The sequence below is a fragment of the Battus philenor genome, unplaced genomic scaffold, assembly GCF_028537555.1.
Source record: "Battus philenor isolate CCGP_79_NKW_IND1 unplaced genomic scaffold, ilBatPhil1.0.hap1 SCAF_30, whole genome shotgun sequence".
Taxonomy (NCBI): domain Eukaryota; kingdom Metazoa; phylum Arthropoda; class Insecta; order Lepidoptera; family Papilionidae; genus Battus; species Battus philenor.
Window position 1 is genome coordinate 602,729 of NW_027181694.1, and position 22,556 is coordinate 625,284.

The 22,556-nt window shown below is 35.4% G+C and overlaps 1 protein-coding gene across 1 annotated transcript; it reads right to left on the minus strand.

The window, feature by feature from the left end:
* Positions 1–712: 712 nt before the first annotated feature.
* On the minus strand, positions 713–19,652 carry LOC137927228 (peroxidase-like). The gene is made up of 9 exons (XM_068771008.1): positions 19,275–19,652; positions 17,220–17,412; positions 15,615–15,812; positions 13,213–13,357; positions 12,233–12,389; positions 8,831–8,998; positions 4,829–5,027; positions 3,237–3,342; positions 713–842 (listed from the first exon to the last, which is right to left on the minus strand). The coding sequence occupies exons 1-9, from the start codon at positions 19,650–19,652 to the stop codon at positions 713–715; spliced, it is 1,674 nt and encodes a 557-aa protein (XP_068627109.1).
* Between the last annotated feature and the right edge of the window lie 2,904 nt (positions 19,653–22,556).

A 22,556-nucleotide genomic window follows, 5' to 3' on the forward strand; every position in this document is an offset into this window, starting at 1 on the left:
ATTTTAATTCTCATAAAGAGTATCTATATATATCTAATACAATTAGTATAAAAATCAATAAAACGCGGTTTAAATTTAAATAATTTGAATTTCTTTATTTTATCTTTAAGAAAAAATATTATCTTTGGTTTCAACAGACATTTTAAATTGATGTAAGTATTTGTCTTTTGCTTTATAGTATCGCTTTTTATTTACTCTTTTATACATTTATTAAGTATGAAGGCGAATTAAATGCCAAAATTCTATGACTAATAAAAATTATAAAAGCACTTCGATGGTTTTATTAAATAAGATCACACAGATATACTTATACTATATGTTCTGTGGCAAACGGTAATAGATATATTTTGTTAATAAATAACAACGTCTAAACTAAGCACATTTTTAAGACTTTCATTACCGTCAGTACAGGTCAGCAATTTAAGTTAGACAATAAAATCTTTTTACTCCTTTTTTTAAAGATTTAACTTAAATTAAAAAACAGTATAATGAAAAGGAAAAGTAGGAACACCAATTAAATAAAAAAATAAAACGACATTAGTTATGAGCATAGATTATATTTAATTATTTATATTTACAACTTACATGAACCGATTATAAATATATATAATATAACCTAACCTATATAGTAATTATTAAAATTGTTTTTAAATTGACTACACACAAAAGAATTCCACGCAGATCGTTAGAAACGAATGTATTAAATTTCTAATTACGTTTCCTGTGTTGCATTAGCGAATGTAATTGTTGAATTGTCTGAATTGTTCGCTAGCACGCAATTTGGTTCCCGCCATGCTTCAATGTTAGGGCTGGGAATGTACGAACAATTAACTATTTCGTTGCTGAAAACAAAATTAAATGGAATTAAAGCGTGAATTTTAATTAACGTAATTGAAAACATAATATTTTTAATCTGTTTTTTATTTCAATCAAAAATAAGTGTATAATATTCTATTATATTTTAATATTATCTATACATACAGTGTGATTTGTTATGATTATAGATGTAAAAGATTTTAAGTGATTTTAGCTTAAATTGTCAACAAAAAGTTTTAAAGCCGGTGTGGCCTATGTTCGATCGACAATGATTTATTTATTCTATCTTAATGAAATAAAAATTAAAAAAAGGTTACAGCTTTTGCCGTCTATTAAGGCACAACCTATCTAAAACCAAAGGTTTCTGAAATTATAAATAACTTTATGGTAGTAAAAAAGCGTTTTAAAAATACGATTTACTATATATATTAAAATTATATATTGTTTATCTGTGCCAGCAGGCTAAATACTGTCAAAAGCTATGTATACGCTTATTAACAATTGAGCTATACATTCATCTTTTAACATTTTTAAGCCCATGTGACTCTGTGTTTGGCACTAATCGGTGTAACATAACTCCTAAAGATGCCCCGTGGAGGGGTGAAACACGTGTTGAGTGATTTAACGGTGGCAGTTGTGTAATTCGCATTGTTTGCCGCATGCGCATTTATCAGCGGGCTGGCGGGCGGTGCACTTTGTTGCACGACTACCACTGCATGTGCGGAAGTGGCTAAATATTGGTCCTTTTCTTACTTAGGATGGACTTCCGCAAGGTAACGCCTGATTACATTAAATATTTTTAAGCCCACAAATCAATCTGTATAGTAAAGAAAAAGTATCCCAAAGAATACTTTTGTTTGGACCAAAGTCTATTGTAAGTTAGACAAAGATTTCAAAGACTTATAAATTTCATATCCGGGTTTTAGCTGCCATTTGAAACTTTGTATTGTATCTGCTGACCTAACTTTTGTTTTGATACCGAGAGGACATCTTTTAGATGGGTACAAGATAGTCTGCCCTCCGAGAGGAGAACAGAGCTATGTGTATTCTTGTCCACTAAAACAAGCCTCGGTGGTCGTCTTCGGTATCTTTGCAGGGGTCGCTGGATCTCCTACGGAACTCATGCATCTGCCCCTGAGAACTGTGTCAAGATACATCCAGGTAGAAAGCTGTTCTTCCCCTGGAATTCAACCTATACCGCAGTAACATGAGACCACTTTGCGTTGCTGCCCTTCTCGGGTTCCTATCGTGTGGACTATGAAGGCCTCCACCCTCAACTAATGTCAACCTGATGACTTTTTCATCGCCTCTTAGGACAGGCAGGGGATACCTTAGCAATGTTCCAGTGAACCTGGGATAAAGGGTTGCTCGCTGGTTAACCTAACCTAACCTAACCTTTTTTTTGGTTTCGGGGAGGAAATCTTCCGGACGTTCAAGATGCCTCGCCTCTGGGGGTAGGACAGGGGTATGTGGGATTCCTACCCACTAAAACCCTCCCCGGTGATCGCCCTCTGCGCTATACGGGGGACCGCAGTATCTCCCGGTCAGGGATCGCCACGCGGTCTTCCCTCGCGTCGTGCTAATTTCGATAGCCCGTCCCGGGGTATGCGTGGTCACGATGGTTCGAGACCACGTCGAACCCTCAGAGTCGCCAAAGCTAATGGGAGTTTAGGGCCCCCACCCTAAACTCCCGCGACTCCGAAAGCCCCGTTTATGGTAGGGGAGCACCATTCACCGGAGGGCCGTCGCGATGCACGTCTCTGCGCTGATAGCGTCGTCTCCGAGCGAAATCTGTCCTCTGCCGATCTCGTTCGGCCGCCTCCTTCTGGACCATGACAGTCTCACAGAAAGAGGCCACGGCCCTCCACGCCGATGTCCCACTCAGCATCGCCGACACGACTACTGGCAAAGAAAGGTCCTGTCCTATCTCGTCCGCCAGGATTCACTGCTTCGGCTGCCACGCCGGGAACCTAACCTAACCTTTTTTTTGGCACCAAGAGGAGAAATCTTCTGGATGGGTCTAAGATACCCTGCTCTCTGGGAGCAGGACAGTTTTATGTGGGATTCCTCCCACTAAAAATACCCTTGATGGTCGACTGCGAATGGTTTACTCCACACAATAGCCTTTTATTTCAAGTAGAACATAGAATCTCTATAATCCTAAAGAGCCTAATAGAGAAATAACAAAATAAATGTTAATAAATATAGTCTGTGATAATAAATATCATAAACTGTGATATGGGAATGTAGGTGAAGGAAGGAGACGCAAGGAAGGAGATCTTCAAGCGAAGATCATGTGAAGCAAATGGAATCAGTAAAAGATAATGTGAAAGAAGAAAGAGAAACTGAAAAATTAGTTACCCCTATCTTGTGGTAGTGAAAGGCCGTCAAGAAACAGGAGTAATAAAAAAAATTCTTACCCATGACCTGGAAGTACAAATGCGCGAGGCTGAACAGCATCAACGGAATCACCGTTGTCACAGATTATACGAGCCATTGTCACCTTTCTAATCTCGTATAGTTGCTCTGTAAATATTCAATCGGTTTTTTTTTATTATTTACTATCTGAGCTTCGCGAAGTCCGCGTGGAATTAAAAAAAAAACATTTACATTTTTTTTAATTTTAATTTTAGTTATGTGCACTGGACATGAATTTCAAAATTCGTATAAAATACTAGCTGATCCCGCAGACGTTGCTTTGCAAAAAAAAATTAAAGTTTTTAATTAACAAATAAAATATAAGGGTTGATCGTAGAGAGGTGAAAATTTAGGGTTGTATGTATTTTTGTATGCTGTATCATAAAAAAATAAAAACAAAAAAATTTGTATAAAAAATAAAATAAAAAATTTTGGGGTGGACTACCCTTAACATTTAGGGGGATGAAAAATTGATGTTGGCCGATTCTCCACCCTGGCCAACAATCACGCTAAGGATCACAAAAATCGGTCGAGCCGTTTCCAACGCCGAGTTCAAGTTCGAACACCGTGACACGAGAATTTTATATATTAGATTATGTCACCTATAACTCGAAACGTCATCATTCGTTCACTGTTTTCAATTTAACCCATTCCACTCCAATGTCGAGTGTCACTCGACACTGATTTTGTTCCACAAGCTCCACTGTCGAGTGATACTCGACATGGTGTAACACTTCTTTTTGCGGAAAATTTTAAAACAGGAAAGATTTTTGTTACTAAAATGTTTGAATCACGAACGAATGAAACATATTCTAGAATCGCAAGATACTATAATTCAATTAAATTTTATCGATGCTATATAACAGCCTTGGAGTGGAAAGGTTTAAATCAGTATGAACTGTGGCGATATATGAAATTCATTAGAATGACAGTGGCGCCATCAGTCAAAAATTAGTCATACAAACTTAGAAACCTTCGCAGGCTCACGCGCAACAACTTTGCTATAGATCATCACACGATCAAACGCATAGTTTACGATCCTATAAAGGACATACAGACAAACATTCATTTTCTATCTAATATATAAAATTCTCGTGTCACGGTGTTCGAACTTGAACTCCTCTGAAACGGCTTGACTGATTTTTACCAAATTCTATATGCGTATTCAGTAGGTCTAAGAATCGACTACTATCTATTTTCTATACCCCTAAGTGATAAAGGTTGTTCACACTTAAAATTTTTTTTTTATTTTTTAACGAAATTTTTTGTTTTTATTTTTTTATGATACAGCATACAAGAATACATACAACCATAAATTTTCACCCCTCTACGATCAAGCCTTATTTTTTATTTGTAAATTATAATATCAATTTTTTTTGCAAAACAACGTTAGCGGGATCAGCTAGTATATATATAAAATTATTAAATATAAATATAGATCGTCACATGATGCCGTGTGCCAAATCATATTCCGACAATATCAGCGAAGTCTATAATTATCAATCGACGATTTTCAAGCACAAAATTATTTTTACGTGGCCCTCGTTGGCTTTAAGTGAAAATTTTATATCACTTTTTAATCACCTATCCTTACCTGGTGTGAAGGTTCCAGGGTGTACAGGATTTTCGTACCAGAACCTATCAGCTCGCCTCCAACGTTGTAGCTGATCGATCATGATACAGGCTAAGGTTGGGCCCATCACTGCTCCACGCATGGGATACTCCACTAGGATCGCAGCCATTAGATCCACATCCTCAACCGACTCATATCTTCTTGCCATCACATCCACTTGCTACAATATTTAAAAATCTATTAGTACCTACAGGGTGATTTAAAGTGTTAAACATGTAGCTAATTTTTTATAATAAATCTTTAAAACTGTTACACCTATTCCTAATTATCCTGTATAAAATTATCACTATGAAATACGCAAGTATTTTAAAGAAAAGGACCAATATTTAGCCACTTCCGCACATGCAGTGGTAGTCGTGCAATAAAATGCACCGCCCGCCAGCCCGCTGATAAATGCGCATGCGGCAAACCATGCGAATCACACAACCGCCATCGCAGAAATTACTCAACACGTGTTTCACCCCACCACGGGGCATCTTCAGGAGTTATGTTACACCGATTAGTGCCAAACACAGAGTGAACACTGCATGTGCGGAAGTGGCTAAATATTGGTCCTTTTCTTACTTAGGATGGACTTCCGCGAGGTAACGCCTGATTCCATTAAATATATATATATCTTTCAGATAAGTGCACTACAATGCAGGGGAAAAATAGAAAAAAATATTTACATATATTATTTTTTTATACTAATTTATTAAAAAAAAACTTTATGTCGCTTATATACAACTATGCATTTACTTTTAAGTGAAGTAATCATTTTACGTTTAAATAGTATGTTGCAGATTTTCACCATCATATATATATATACTAGCTGATCCCGCAAACGTTGTTTTGCAAAAAAAAATATTTTTAGTTTTCAATTTAAAAATAAGGGTTGATCGTAGAGGGGTGAAAATTTAGGGTTGTATGTATTTTTGTATGTTGTATCATTAAAAAATAAAAACAAAAAATTTCGTCAAAAAAATAAAAAAAAATTTTTAAGGGTGAACAACCCTTATCACTTAGGGGTATGAAAAATAGATAGTAGCCGATTCTCAGACCTACTAAATACGCATATAAAATTTGGTAAAAATCGGTCAAGCCGTTTCAGAGGAGTTCAAGTTCGAACACCGTGACACGAGAATTTTATATATTAGATATGTATATTTCTATTGCAATGGAACAAGGCAATAACTTCTAGCAGTAGTCTTCAAGGACAGATAGTAAACAATATTTAATTTTAATATATAGTAACACCAATTTTCAAAACGCATTTTTTTACTGTATTATCATTACGTTGTTTATTATTTCTGAGATCATATATTTTTGGTAGAGATATATGACGTTTCAGCCCATTACCTGCAAGGTATATGCCTCTCCCAAAGATATCTATGGGAAGATATACCGTAATCGCCAGGTTTGGTAGGTGTGCGATTGCAGTGTGGTATTATGGTACTTGAAACTTGTGAACAATGGCAATCCTATATAATTAATTTATAAATTGTGAATTATATATGAATGTATCCTCACAAGAATATTTCGATAAAGCCTCTTCCCACCCCCACCCCCTCATTACACCACCCCCTACTCCCCCTTCACCTCCTCGTAAAACTTGTTGTAAGGCGTGCTAAAGACGTCCTTATGGATCCTATCGCAGGGTTTCCAAAATCCTCACCACACACCACACGCTTCAGACATTCTCAACACTGCAAGCGCAAACACAATCTCTACATCAACCACTCTACTGATGACCACTCGCCTCAAACATTAACACGTTCACTGCGGGCCCAATTTTGAAGAACTTTCAGCTGGTGCGGCTGAGGTCGAATCAGCCTCAAGCTGAACTTCCTAGTAGTGCGGTTGAGGCCTTTTCTGCCTCATGTTCATCAATATTTTTTTACAATAATGAGTCAATACTTCGCAGACATAAAGAAAGCTATATTTGTCTTTGTCATACCTCATACGGTTGAGTGTAAACAGCCGCCGCGCTAGAGAGAAAACACGAGTTTCACGCGCCGCACCAGTGCAAAGTCTACCATGAGGCTGAATCGACCTCAAGCCGCAGTGAACGTGTTAAAAACCTCGTAAGGCGTGCTAAAGATGTCCTTATGGATCATATCGCAGGGTTTCCAAAATCCTCATCACACACCACACGCTTCAGACATTGTCAACACTGCAAGAGCAAACTCAATCTCTACATAAACCACTCTACTGATGATCACTCGCCTCAAACATTAACACGTTCACTGCGGGCCCAATTTTGAAGAACTTTCAGCTGGTGCGGCTGAGGTCGAATCAGCCTCAAGCTGAACTTCCTAGTAGTGCGGTTGAGGCCTTTTCTGCCTCATGTTCATCAATATTTTTTTACAATAATGAGTCAATACTTCGCAGACATAAAGAAAGCTATATTTGTCTTTGTCATACCTCATACGGTTGAGTGTAAACAGCCGCCGCACTAGAGAGAAAACACGAGTTTCACGCGCCGCACCAGTGCAAAGTCTACCATGAGGCTGAATCGACCTCAAGCCGCAGTGAACGTGTTAAAAACCTCGTAAGGCGTGCTAAATACGTCCTTATGGATCCTATCGCAGGGTTCCCATTATCCTCATCACACACCACAAGCTTCAGACATTCGCAACACTGCAAACGCAAACTTAATCTCTACAACAACCACTCTACTGATGATCACTCGCCTCAAACATTCGCGACACTATTCGCCGCGAACAACATGGGTAATCCAAGGTAGGATCAATATTCTTCTATTACCGAGTGGTCCACGCTACCGTCCACACTTTCACTCACTCAGTACACGAAAGCCACTCCTTTACTCCCTCCTCCTCCATCAAAGTGTCTAATGCAGGTTCGAAAACCTGAATGCCTTTAGTTTAGTTCAGGGCTTCTTAAACTATGGGTCGCGACCCCAAATGAGGTCGCGTGGCAAAATTCTGGGGTCGAGAGATTTTGATGTCAAACCCTCCTCCTCCATCAAAGTGTCTAATGCAGATTCGAAAACCTGAATGCCTTTAGTTTAGTTCAGGGCTTCTTAAACTATGGGTCGCGACCCCAAATGGGGTCGCGTCGCAAAATTCTGGGGTCGAGAGATTTTGATGTCAAATATATTTATACCATTTTATAACACCACTAGAGCTGGTGGAATACTGTGGACTTGCAGCGTCTTGATACGCGCAATTGTTGAAGGTTTTAAACTAATATAAATATAATTTTATAATTTGTGCAATTTTTAATTTTAGATTTTTGTAAATTTCAAAATAAATTCTAAAACTTTATATTATCATAAGTATATTGTTACCTAAGAAGTCGTGGCTTCGTAACATTAGAGAGTGGACCGGAATCGCCAGCGCTGCTGAGCTATTACGCAGAACCAAGAATAAGGAAGAGAGCAGGAAGCTGATAGCCAACCTCCACTAGTTGGAGAGGCACTTCAAGAAGAACGAAGATTGTTATCTAATAAATAAATCATTTAAAAATATTAATTTATTTTTCTTTTATATTTGTATGGGGTCGCCAAGAAACTCGCAATCATAAATGGGGTCGTGAATGACAAAAGTTTAAGAAGCCCTGGTTTAGTTCACGGACCCTTCCGCTCCGTGAACTCATTTCCGATGAAGCTATAAAAGCCTTTAGCAGCAAAAACTTCACAAATACAATACAAATATATATCCTGTATAAGTCCAGATCTTGTATTATATTATAAAAATAAATAAAATGTACCTAGCCACCTTAGAGTAAGAAGATGATGGAAGAAAGGCGAGGAAAGAAAGAAGGTATAAAAGATCAAAACGAAAGATATTGTGAAGGACAAAAGTAAAGAATGAAAGATATTGTGACGCGTGAAAGAGAGTGATAAATAAAGAAAAGACTGAAAAAAAATTACTATAAAGTCACTGATACCAAAAAGTTAGGGGTACGAGAGGCCCCCAATAGCGGGGGCCATAAAAAAAAGATCTTGCATTTGATACTCACGTCTTTGGGTATCCATTTATAGAGGTCCCGGAAACTGGAGGCTGGTGGTAGACCGCAGCGCTTCCGGTATTGATTATATGAGGGTAGTCCGACATCGCGGCCTTTCATTATATCGTTGGCGCTGACGTCGGTAGCACGTTGCAGAGGTCCCAATATCCTTTCACCCACCTAACGGGAGTATGTAATGTACTGACTTGTAATAACAAAGGTTACTTATATCCCCCTGTATAACATTATATATATATATATATATATATATATAAACAATTGAAGACTGTGACGTCATACTTACACATTTGTATTTGGAACAACTTGTCGCAAATCTTCTTGAGAAAGCTATTTAAAGAGGTCAATATTTGTCAGTGGCTTCATAATATACATATACATACATACATACTTATATAGATATCTATTAAACCGAAATGTTTAAACTTGAATCAAGTTCATATCATATATATATATACATACATATATATATATATATATATATACATATATATATATATATATATATATATATATATATATATATATATATATATATATATATATATAAACAATTGAAGACTGTGACGTCATACTTACACATTTGTATTTGGAACAACTAGTCGCAAATCTTCTTGAGAAAGCTCAAGCTAATTAAAGAGGTCAATTTTCTTACAGTGGCTTCATAATATACATACATACATATATATATATATAAAAGCGAAATGTTTAAACTTGAATCAAGTTCACCTTCGAATTGCACCACTATGGGGCGTGGGTCCTACTTTAGAAAACACTGCTCTAAAAGATGTAATTTTAAATAATAATAAATGAATAATAAACAATTGAACACATTGCAGCGTAACACCGTGTATATGTCGATATCTATCGGATTTCTTTTAGTATTTTCAACTGTATTTATAATCGCAGAAGATAGATAAAAGATAGATATTATAAATATCTTAATACACTATTAAAAATTCTAAATTTTATGTCACTCGAAAATGCGGAACAATGCACAGAGGTGATAAAAATTTTATTAGATTTGTATCCGCAATGCCTTGAAGCTAATAGCCGAAATAAATAAAACCTTTTACAATTATGTACTGTATGTCCGGTAGCAGAATTCGTATTTTAAATTTTAATTATCAAAAAAATATTATAATTACATATTTATTTTAGAATAAATTAAATAGTAAAATTATGCGGATTTTATTTTTTATATAAATTAGGTTTTTTAAATACTGGTTTTTAAGTTTGTACAGTCTTGTAATCTGACTTCGGTATTTCGCGCCACTTGCTGCAGAAGCGACCATAAGATTGCATTAACCTTGCGAAAGATATTTTCTTTAAGCGCTAAGATCACAGGGTTCGTTTTATAGAGTTAACCATTCAGATACCTTCCACAAAAAAATACAAAAAATCATAGGGTTCGTTTTGTGGACTTTACCCTTCAGATACCTTCCACAAAAAAATCACAGGGTTCGTTTTGTAGACCTTACCTTTCAGATACCTTCCACAAAAAAATCACAGGGTTCGTTTTGTAGACCTTACCTTTCAGATACCTTCCACAAAAAAATCACAGGGTTCGTTTTATAGACTTTACCCTTCAGATACCTTCCACAAAAAAATCACAGGGTTCGTTTTGTAGACCTTACCTTTCAGATACCTTCCACAAAAAAATCACAGGGTTCGTTTTGTAGACCTTACCTTTCAGATACCTTCCACAAAAAAATCACAGGGTTCGTTTTATAGACTTTACCCTTCAGATACCTTCCACAAAAAAATCACAGGGTTCGTTTTGTAGACTTTACCCTTCAGATACCTTCCACAAAAAAATCACAGGGTTCGTTTTGTAGACTTTACCCTTCAGATACCTTCCACAAAAAAATCACAGGGTTCGTTTTGTAGACTTTACCCTTCAGATACCTTCCACAAAAAACTCACAGGGTTCGTTTCGTAGACTTTACCCTTCAGATACCTTCCACAAAAAAACCCTTGAGAGTGTGATCTGGTGACCTGGGTGGCCAGATGTCACAAAGACTTCTTATTCCTCTTGTCAGCTCTCAGCAGATCCTGCACTACCCGCATTCAGTAACCTGGATGCACGAGTTCTGTACCTCGCTCATGCCATTTCAGACAAGCAATTCTTTGAGCTAAGTCTGAGATCTTGGTTCTCCTGCGGACCATAACCCTCTCCATTGCTCTCTGTGACCATGACCTCTTATGAGGTCAGTCGTAAGTGACCACATCTTGGATCCATATGTCAATTATAAACGACTTAACCATAAACAAATTAATTTGAATTTCGAATTCTACCGCCAGACATCGTGTAGTCTAATAAACATGTTTTAACCCCTTCCACTCCAATGTCGAGTGTCACTCGACACTGATTTTGTTCCACAAGCTCCACTGTCGAGTGATACTCGACATGGTGTAACACTTCTTTTTGCGGAAGATTTTAAAACAGGAAATATTTTTGTTACAAAAGTGTTTGAATCACGAATGAATGAAACATATTCTAGATTCGCAAGATACTATAATTCAATTAAATTTTATCGATGCTATATAACAGCCTTGGAGTGGAAAGGGTTAAATTGTAAAAATCATTTAAAGCGATCGTGTATATATTCAAATCTATTGATATATATAGTTCCATATTCGAAGTGGTATGATAAGTTAGTATGAAACTTTGGTGATCTTAAAATTTTTGAAATATACTCTGCGCATGTTTATTATTATTATAATTGAAATTTAACTACAAAATTAACTGAAGAATATTTTTAAATACTATCACAAAGAAGTGAATCGGATTACTTTTGTCACTTTTCAACAAATTTGTAAGGTCTAACACAGTGATTTCCAACGTGGTTCATATCGACCCCTAGGGGTCTGTGGCAACCTGCAAGGGGTCTACGTCAGCGAAAAAAAATTTGGTGGTCCATGAAATGAAAATGGGGATCCACGATAGTGGATCTCAACAAATACACTGATAGTACCTATTTACTTACATCATACTATCTTATAATATCAAAACATTTACATTATTTGTAAAAATACCTATGAAGTAAAAAAAATATTAAATATGTTTATAAAATTGTATAAGTTGTAGGATGTTGGTATTCGCTTTGTGGTTTGTTACGTATATTATACATAACAGATACAAAATTTTATTTTAAATAGTTTTAATTTAAATTTAATTAATAAATGTATAAAGTTTTTAACACCAAACTTCACTACAGTTAGAAATTTACAGGAAATCAATATCAGGTAAGTAGGGGGTCTACCCAACACAGCAAAACATGGCAAGGGGTCTACGATACAAAAAAGTTTGGGGAACTCTAACAGATATTCTCAAAGTTATCGAGTTTAGTGTGTATAAAAGACAAAGCAAAAGATTGAAAGGGTCAAACTGACCTCAGGGTCCACAAGGAGGTCGTTAGCAGCGCAGGGCTGCCGGAATGATCCCTGTGTGACACCTTCGACGGTATTGTTGACCCTCATCGCAGCTGTTCGTAGAGAATAGTCCATCATTGGCAACTCGTTTAACAAATTGCCATTGTTGTCGTATAATCTGTGGTTATTTATTTATTTATTAATATAGATTAAAAATAAATATAATGAAAATTAAAAATGTGAGCTTGTTGATCCTTCTTAATTTAAATTACACCTTGTAATAATATTGCTATATAAAAAGCCGCCATATGTGAAAGTTCCCGCGGACGTCGCCACAACGCTTAACCTTTTGTTCGTCTCGCCCACTCGTCTCGCTCACTCGCACGGCGTGCACGATACGCGCTCTTGCTCGCTCTTGGCAGGGAGCCAAGACGCGCAGCACGTGCGCCCGCGGCCGTTGGAGTTCCAGAGAGTCGGATTTGAGCCATGGTTCGATGCGCAACCGCGCGTAGGCGAATTATTCATTTTCCGCGCACAAATTGTTTTAATAATTAAATAAACGTTTTTCCACATCACATTCTTAATTTAAATTACACCTCGTAAATATACCAAGAGATTGAGTCGTCAGTTTTATCTAAAAAAAAGAGGAGATAGTGGATTCCTTTTACTTTTATGGCCCCCGCTATTGGTGGCCTCTCGTACCCCTAATTAGTTGGGATCAGGGTCTTTGTTTACAAAAAAGTTTTTCACAATTTCATCTTTATTCTTCACTCTCTTTCATACTTCTCAATTTCTTTTATTCTTACCTTTTTTCCTTCACGATATCTTTAATTTTGTTCTTTAGGGTGCTAGGTACATTATTTATTCTTTATTTTATTGCTTATCCTATTTTTTATATCACAGTTTTCTTTCTTTGGGTTTGTGTTTTTTTAATACATTACTACACTTTTCTTATTCTATTTTAGTCTATTTTCCTATTATTAATTGAGGATTCCACTTACTGCAGGCGGCCTTCCTGAAGAGAGTGGAACCACCTGGTTCCGATCACGTACTCGATGCTGACCCTCGGCTCCTGGAGGTCGTCGTAGTCGTTGATATGGTCATATGTGTTGAAAATGACCTGGTTTTTCAGCAGAACCTCATAACCTGTAAGAGAGGGCGTTCATCATCAATATATCAGCTGACAGAAGGCCACTGCTGGCTCTTGAACTTTCCGCGACATTTACTATGTTATTAGTCCACCTAGTGGGCAAAGGTGCGGCATTATTCAAAGGCTTTACTGGTGTCAAATTGATTTCTCTCTCTCTCTCTGTTTTCAGGCAATGGACATCTAGTGCAAGGAATATGCCTACCCAGAAACCACTATGCTTACCTATTGATACCTATTGATTTATAAAACATGATCCAACTGTGATAAGAACTCTGTCTTCAATTTTAAACCAGTTTTACATTTATTTACTAACTAGATCAGTGATTCCCAAAGTGGTCTATATCGACCCCTAGGTCTATGACAACCTGCAAGAGGTCCACGTCAGCGAAAAAAAATTTGGGGGTCCATGAAATAAAATTGGGGGTCCACGATAGTGGATCTCAACACATACACTGATAGTACCTATTTACTTACATCATACTATTTTATATTATCAAAACATTTACTTTATTTATAAAAGTACCTATGAAGTAAAAAATTGTTATATATGTTTATACAATTGTGTAAGTTGTAGGATGTTGGTATTCGCTTTGTGGTCGCAATACATTTTGAACTTGTAAAAACCTGAGAGTCGCAGTCTCAGAGCTTCGCTACCTTGCACTGACTTGTTCAATTCGTCACTCTATAAATACGAATGTGGGAGAAATACTTTTATTAGTTTCGTTCGTAAATTTACAGGAAAATATCAGGTAAGTAGGGGGTCTACCAAACACGGAAAAACATGGCAAGGGGTCTACGACACAAAAAAGTTTGGGGAACTCTGAACTAGATTAATTATAAACTATAAAATATTTAAACTTTAATTATTAATTTAGATATAAGCAAGCTTAGATTTATTCATTGTCATTTAAGACGGAGAAAAATACACGAAGAATTCATTTTGAAAAAAATTAAAATGTTATATTTTCTCACATATACTGATATTATGAACTTCACAATAAACACAGAAGATATCTTTATATCATCGAATCAGGAGTGTGAAGATGTTTAGATGATAGAAGGTGATCAACATAGATAAATTGGCAGGTTTAAGTGGCAGTTGAAAAGACGCATAGCGTAAAACAGATGGAACTTTAAGATTCTAGATTGGATACCTAAAACCGACAAGTTTAACAAAAGACGAACATTTATAAATTCTAATTCTAATTATATTTAATGAAGTATGTATTTATATATATTAGGGAGACCTGAAAGTAATGTTGTTGCTATCGACATACAGAAAAACAGTTTGATTTGTTACCGCTCCGACATTAATTTGTATACTAGACGGCAAAAGGCTGTTGACGAAGGTGAATATATTGTTGATTAGAAAAATAAACTTGTTAGAAATGTAGTCGTATGAATTTAACTTAAGAAAGCGACATTACTTTCATGTCCCCCTAATATATCATTTCAGCGATATGAGGTCCACTAGTGGACATATGCCTTCCGCAAACACTTCCAAACGGGAAAGTAATGTTGTTTCTGTCCACATAATTTACAGAAAAATCTATTTATTTGTTACCGCTCCGGCATTGATTTGTATACTAGACGGCAAAAGGTTGTTAACGAAAGTGAATATATTGTTGATTAGAAATAAAAACTTGTTAGAAATGTAGTCGTGTGAATTTAACTGAAAGCAACATTACTTTCATGTCCCCCTGATATATCATTTCAGCGATATGAAGTCCACTAGTGGACATATGCCTTCCGCAAACACTTCCAAACGGGAAAGTAATGTTGTTTCTGTTCACATAATTTACAGAAAAAATCAAATGATTTGTTACCGCTCTGGCATTGATTTGTATACAAGACCGCAAAAGGTTGTTAACGAAGGTGAATATATTGTTGATCAAATATAAAAACTTGTTAAAGATGTCGTCTAAATTTAACTTGAGAAAGCGACGTTGCTTTCCGGTTCCCCTAATAAAACAATATAGAATGAAAGAAACAGTACGACAAATAAGATGATACATGAAAGGGAAGAATGATAATAATAAAAAATATGAATAAATTACTAGAATTAAAAAGTCCCTGTCCCACACGAGATAGGGGAACGAGAGGTCCCCAACAGCGGGTACCATTTAAAAAAAAATAAGAATAAAAAAATATAAGTAGTAAGAACGACTTTAATAGAAGATGCAGAATGCTTGTCGCTTTCAACGTTTAAGTAATCTAGGGGGTGAGATAGAGGATTATCAGGTTATACTGCACCTAAAATAGACGGCATCAGCTCGTAGTATATAATATGCTGGTAATAAGCTATGTTGATGTCCCTTGCTGCATAAAATAGTCTCTCATCACCCCAGCAAGGGTTCACGCGGCTCAGTTGTCTGGCGATTTGGTTGTGGTTACGATAAAACCATAAACCCAAAAGCTGGATGCCCAGAATAGCATTCAAACCTTGGTTTCCTGGGAACATACAAAATTTGTTTATAATACAAGGTACAACACCAATACCTCACTTTGCGTCTTGGTTACGTTCCAAAAAAAACACGACGCAAATTGAAACGCCGCAAAGTGATGATTATCTATAGCAAACCATGTAAACATCGAAGATAAGTTCCAGGGTCCCGAAAATACTACTTTTTAAAAAGAAAAATAAATATAACTCTGCCAATAAATAAATTGGAATAATATTTACATTTCTTGTTACCAGAAACAACACGTAAAAATTTATATAAACCTATTATTCTCTTTTAAAAAAAAGCACAACACACTATATTACAACACCCTACGTAATTGAAACTGAACTCTAAATTTAGCAAAACAAAGTGAAAATTAAACTGTATTAAAATTGCTTTGATTTTTAATTAGAAACGGAATCTCCGAGTTTTGATGGCATGGCACAATCAGAAACAAAAGTGTTGCCATCTTTTAGAGAAAAAAATAAAATTCAAAAAAGAAATTAAAGACTCGAACCCAAAACAACGCAACCTCGAAAATCTAACGACGCACAGTGAAAATTAGTACTAATTAAGCAGCGACGCAACTTCGAAAAAAAAACGCAAAACGAAACGACGCAAAGCGAGGTATTGGTGTATATGAAGAATAAAATTCCATAATCATAAAATATTGGAGCGAGTTTCAAGCATAAGTGGCCCTTTACTCCTTATAATAAAACTACAATAATATAAGCGCTTAAAAATATGTAAAAACTGTATTAATGTCATCATTTCAGTCTTAGTACGCCCACTGTTGGACATAGACTTCGCCCACAGATACCAGTAAGACCAAAGGACATTATATTGACATAGATTTATATAAAGAATTATATTTCTGTGGAATTCCCCTTTTAGATGCACCGCTGACGAAACAAAGACTTTTGCGGGGTCCTGTCTTACTTTCCTAGTCTTGGATACACAGGGATTATTTTTACAAAATGTCATTTATTGTTTCATATTTTATTCTCCACAAATCATTTCATTCATCACCATACTTTAGTCGTCTTTTCACCAGAATACTACAACAGGTGACTATTACCACATTCTATTATATAAGAAAAAGACCAATATTAAGTCACTTGCGCACATGCAGTGGTAGTCGTGCAACAAAGTGCACCGCCCGACAGCCCGCTGATAAATGCGTATGCGGCAAATAATGCGAATCAAACAACTGCCACCGTTAAATCACTCAACACGTGTTTCACCCCTCCACGGGGCATCTTCAGGAGTTATGTTACACCGATTAGTGCCAAATACAGAGTTCTATTATGTTTCGCTTCATTTTATTTATTTTAACTAAGATTTATACACTTTCGTTTGTTTTTTGACACTTGTTCCTTTTAATGATATATCATTGTTTTTTCGTATACATTACCGGAGTCATAGCAGTAAGTTTCACGGGGGGGTTGGTTGACAATGCAAACAAGACCTCCATTCGGAGGCCAGTCCTTGCCCTTGAAGAGTTCAGATCGCAGCAAACCACCTGTCTTCTGTCGAAATCTTTCTGCATTAGGTACATCGTTTCCGTACAAAATGGACAAATCCAACATTGGTGGCGACGTGTTGATCTGGAATCAGATACACCTTCAAACACACAACGTATATGTCACAGTGTCGAGGTGGAAGCAGTCTTGGTCTAGACCTTCACGGAGCACGGGAGGAAGTCTGAGTACCTACACAGGTTCAAGCTCAAGAAGGACCCCTCGTGCTTCTGTAAACCGTGGACCAGACCGTGGTCCACCTGGTAGTCCACTGTCCCGTATTCTAAGGACTCTGGGTCGACTCCGAATGCCGGTTAGGCAGTAAGGTTAAAGAGGACTCAATGGCCTCTCTTATCAGGGAAAAAGAGATACGTTCTGAATTCCTAAGGTTTGTTAGAGAATTGCTGCACATATAATAAATAGGAATAAAAGCTAGAAGTAAGAAAATTGTAAATAAATAAAAGTAAACGTAAGGAATAAAAATGTGTACATAAATTAAATAAAGTAAAATCAAAATCAAAATTGTAAAAACTAAGGAACGAAGTGACGGGTGAAAAGTACATAATATTGTCTATTATTTATTATAAAGGGAAATGATTAAACTCATGACGAATCCAAATTCGAATTGACCATATTACATTCAAATCGTCGAAGTTATGTGGGAATTGAGGAAAGATAGGAAACTAAACTATTTCCTTCCTTACTAGATAAATCACGACGCCACATATTGTAAAAATAAATTTAAAGTAAAAATTCAAATTAAAATAGAGATAAGAACATAAATGTACAATTAAAAAAAGAAAATCGTAAAATAGTGTCGAAGAACGACAGACTGTATAGAAGAATTATAAATGAAATAAAAGAGAAAGTAAGAGAGTGTAATGTTTAAAACAGAATGGAAGAAATTGTAAAGGACGCGTAAAGAGAATATTAACAAATAAATACATTTAAAAAACTTTTAATTTAAACGGTTTTTTGATACCCATATTGTGGTGGTTGTGAAAAAATATGTACCTAGTCCGCGATATTGGAACGACGTCCATTTTGAATTTTAAATTTTGACATAATCATCGTGTTTTACTAGTGTAGCCCTTTCATTTGATACCCATATTGAGAGGGTTAAGGAAAAATACGTAATCCGCCATTTTGTATCGGCGGCCATCTTAGATTTATAATGTTATTGATTTTATTATATTGTATTGTCATCTAAATTAAATGTGTGTACCAAATTTCAGATCAATCTGACAACGGGAAGGTGCTTAAATTTCAATTTCTAATTTTGACCCAAATAAACAAATTCCGTACGGGTCGAACTAAATAAAACCGTTTAAAAATTGAAACCGCCTTGCAAATGAAAGTTTTGAAGCAGTTCTACATGTTGTTACAAATAAATTTTAGCCAAGTATAAAAAAGATTGTAGGCACTATGCAATGCCATGCTTCAAATTAATAAATTCTTTTTCAATTCTAATAAATTATTATCAATTCTTTATTGTCTTATATTACCTATACTTCTAGCGGCCGACCCGCCATCAGTTTATGATTTGCCCGAGTGGCCCCTAGTCTTAATAAGTCTGTGCAACTATGCAGTAAAGTATTAAAAATACAGCAGTTTATTTATTTATTTATTTACTTTATTGGAGATAAACAGTAACAAAAGGCAGTAAGACAGTACAAACTTAGAAGCTTAGAAATATAAAATTAATTACAGTTGTTACCTTATAACTATCTCACTGAGAACAAATGAGGATTTATGGTCAAACGATGAAAAAACAAATAAAAATAAAAACATTACTAGACAGGGATCAAAGACTACGGTTTATACATCTATATTATGTTTGTTTATATATTTATATTATGGTTTAAATTGCCTTGTATGTACTCAGTAATTTGGAACGAAATTGTTTTTTAAAAGATAAGAGAGAGCACGAGAATAGTTTAAAAACTTACCCTCTCTGGAGGTAGTGCAGATGAAGCACATCCAAGTTGTTGATACGTGATAGCTCTCGTCAGGTTCAGACATCGTATATCACTAGTCCTCAAGAACAGATCATCTGAAGGTACCTCTATAGGCATGCACTGAGGGTTCAAACGACCAGCTGGTGTACAGCACGTGGTCTCGAAGACCACGTAATTGACTGTATCGTGCACTGACGTCACATCACCTGTCATTACAAGCAGCAGATAGGTGATCAATTGCGTGTGATGATTATTGTGAACTCTTCCATCGGATAATAATGATACTCTTAGATTCCTGGCGTTTGGAAGTGGACCTCCAGTTGTGGAGGTCCTCGGTCCGCCGTTTACAGCGTGGTTGGGTGGTAACATCCTGTGGTATGGAGTAAGGGTTGCTCCACGTACAGGGTGTTGTAGATTGTTGCAGCTACCATCTACGCGTCGTGGTTCGAAGGGTGAACATTCAGGAATATTTATTGTACACCATCTATAAAAAAATTATGATGATAAGCTCATTTATCAGGAAATGGCTTTAAAACTTTCTAAAACTATTTCGAATTCTGTACAAACTAACGTCAATAATTTCTGTACAGAGTCCACAGGGATAGATAGTAAACAATAATTTATTTTAATACGTAGTAACATGAATTATAAAAAGACATTTTTCTTACTTATCTTACTTATGTTATGTATAATATCTTTTTTTATATATTATTAGAATCTATATTTCACAGACAATAGGGTCCGTGCCTTTGTTTTTACAATTTTTTTTCTCATATTTCTACATGTCAGTGTTTATTAAATCTCTTAGTGTTTCTCAACTAAAATTAAAAAACAAAAATTATTAATCGTAGATAAGGTTAGAAAGACGAGCTTGTAATATTCCAGTATCACTGGCCAGTAAGGCCACGATACTTTTATGATAAATAATTGTAGCGCGTTCGAATTTAAATTTCGAACGCCGATTTGAATTCCACCGACATTAATGAGGTCGCTGCCGTTGCGTTAGGTCGTGTATTCTGTAAATGCGCTGTACAATTCTTTTTTCTTTATTTTCCTTCACCATATCTCTCATCCTTTTCGTGCTTTCTTTGCATACATCGCCTCATTTACTTTTAGTTCTCCTTCCATCCAGAGTTCTCGTTCAACGTTTATCATTTAATCATTTGTTCAACAATTTATTTATTATAAGTTCTTATACATTAAACACTTAATTTTATTATGTCAGCTATTTTATTACTCTTGTTTATTGTTTTTATTTTTTTAATATTTATTGAAAGATTTTTATTGTTTTCCCTATTACCAGTGAGGCAATGATTTGTATATATATAAATACATCTTCTTCGATAGCTCTTGGCTGGTATCTTCTTTGCCAACGTGTTTTAGCGACCAATCGCGAATGAACTCTTACATTTCTCTTCTTTTTAAGATGATGGACGATTACAGCAAGTCCTAGGTCATTTGCAAAGATCTCTTAGAGCATTCCTGTGCTGCCAGAATCCAGCGACTCCCATAGGCCTGAACTATTTCGACGTTCTACCTAGTGGGTCGTCACTTGAGAACCTTTCTGACCAACACCTGTCATTGCCACTTCACACGAACATTTATTAAAGTTACTTCGGTGATTTTGTTTCTTCTGTTCACTTCCATATAATATAGCTGTCATATATATATAATAATATATATAACTGAAGACAAGTTACAATAACTACACCAAAAATAAATAAATTTAAGAAACTTTTAAGTTAAACGGTTTTTTGATACCCATATTGTGATGGTTGTGGAAAACCTACTACCTAGTCCGCCATATTGGAACGGCGTCCATCTTGAATTTTAAATTTTGACATAATCATCGTGTTTTACTAGTGTAGCCCTTTCATTTGATACCCATATTGATGGGGTTAAGGAAAAATACGTAATCCGCCATTTTGTATCGGCGGCCATCTTAGATTTATAATGTTATTGATTTTATTATATTGTATTGTCGTCTAAATTAAATGTGTATACCAAATTTCAGATCAATCTGACAACGGGAAGGTGCTTAAATTTCAATTTCTAATTTTGACCCATATAAATAAACAAATAAATTCCGTACGGGTCGAACTAAATAAAACCGTTTAACAAAATACAAGTGTGCCAGAGAGCGATGGAAAGGTGTATACTAAATATACAAATACAAAATTAGATAAGAAATAAAGAAATAAGGAAAACAAAAAAAAATATTAGACATTTTAGAATGTTCTAGAAAAATTAAATGGAATTGGGCGGAACGCAATGAATAGACCAGAAAAAATTGATACAAAAAGGTATCTACCTGGCAGGGACCAACAAATAAAAGATTATGAGGTAGACCAAAGGAAAATGGACCGATTAAATAAAAAGAAAATCTGTTGAAAATTGTATCACCAAAGAAAAAGACAGTTGTGGAGCAAAATGTAGAAGACATTTACCCATAGAGGTTGTATATGTTTTATAAAAATGAATTTTGATATTAATTCTTTTTAATTTATTTATCATTTAAAACTTTATATACAATTGAAATTATATATTATGATTGTAATATAAATTTAATGATTATTAATAGTTATATTTTTTTTATTCCTTCATGTATGTAATGTTTAATATGATATACTTATTTATTATATTATTCATATTGAAACAAAGAGTTCTTTAACTATATGTTTATATATATATTCGAAAGTGTAGATAATAAAAAAAATCAACTGTATTTCGTGGATTATTTTCAACTTAGATCTATAACGGGAGATTCAAAAACATTCAGATGGCTTCGATCGAAGCGATCTAAGAAAGAAATTTTTGAGGTTTTCTAAAGAAACCTCTAGAGCAGGGCTTCTGAAACTATAGGTCGCGACCCCAAATGGGGTCGCGTGGCAAAATTCTGGGGTCGAGGGATTTCAGTGTCAAATATTTATATATACCATTTTATAACACTATTTCACTAGAATTGGCAGACTTGCAGCGTGTAGACACGCGCATTTGTTGAAGGTTTAAAAGTAACATAAATACAATTTTATAATTTTTTGTGCAATTTTAAATTTGAGATTTTTGTATATTTCAAAATGAATTCTTAAACTTTATATTTTCATATGTATATTGTTACCTAATAAATAAATCATTTAAAAGTATTAACTTATTTCTCTTTTATATTTGTATGGGGTCGTCAAGAAAGTCGCAATCATAAATGGGGTCGTGAATGACAAAAGTTTAAGAAGCCCTTCTCTAGAGGATAGAGGATATTTTTTTACCTTTAGCGCT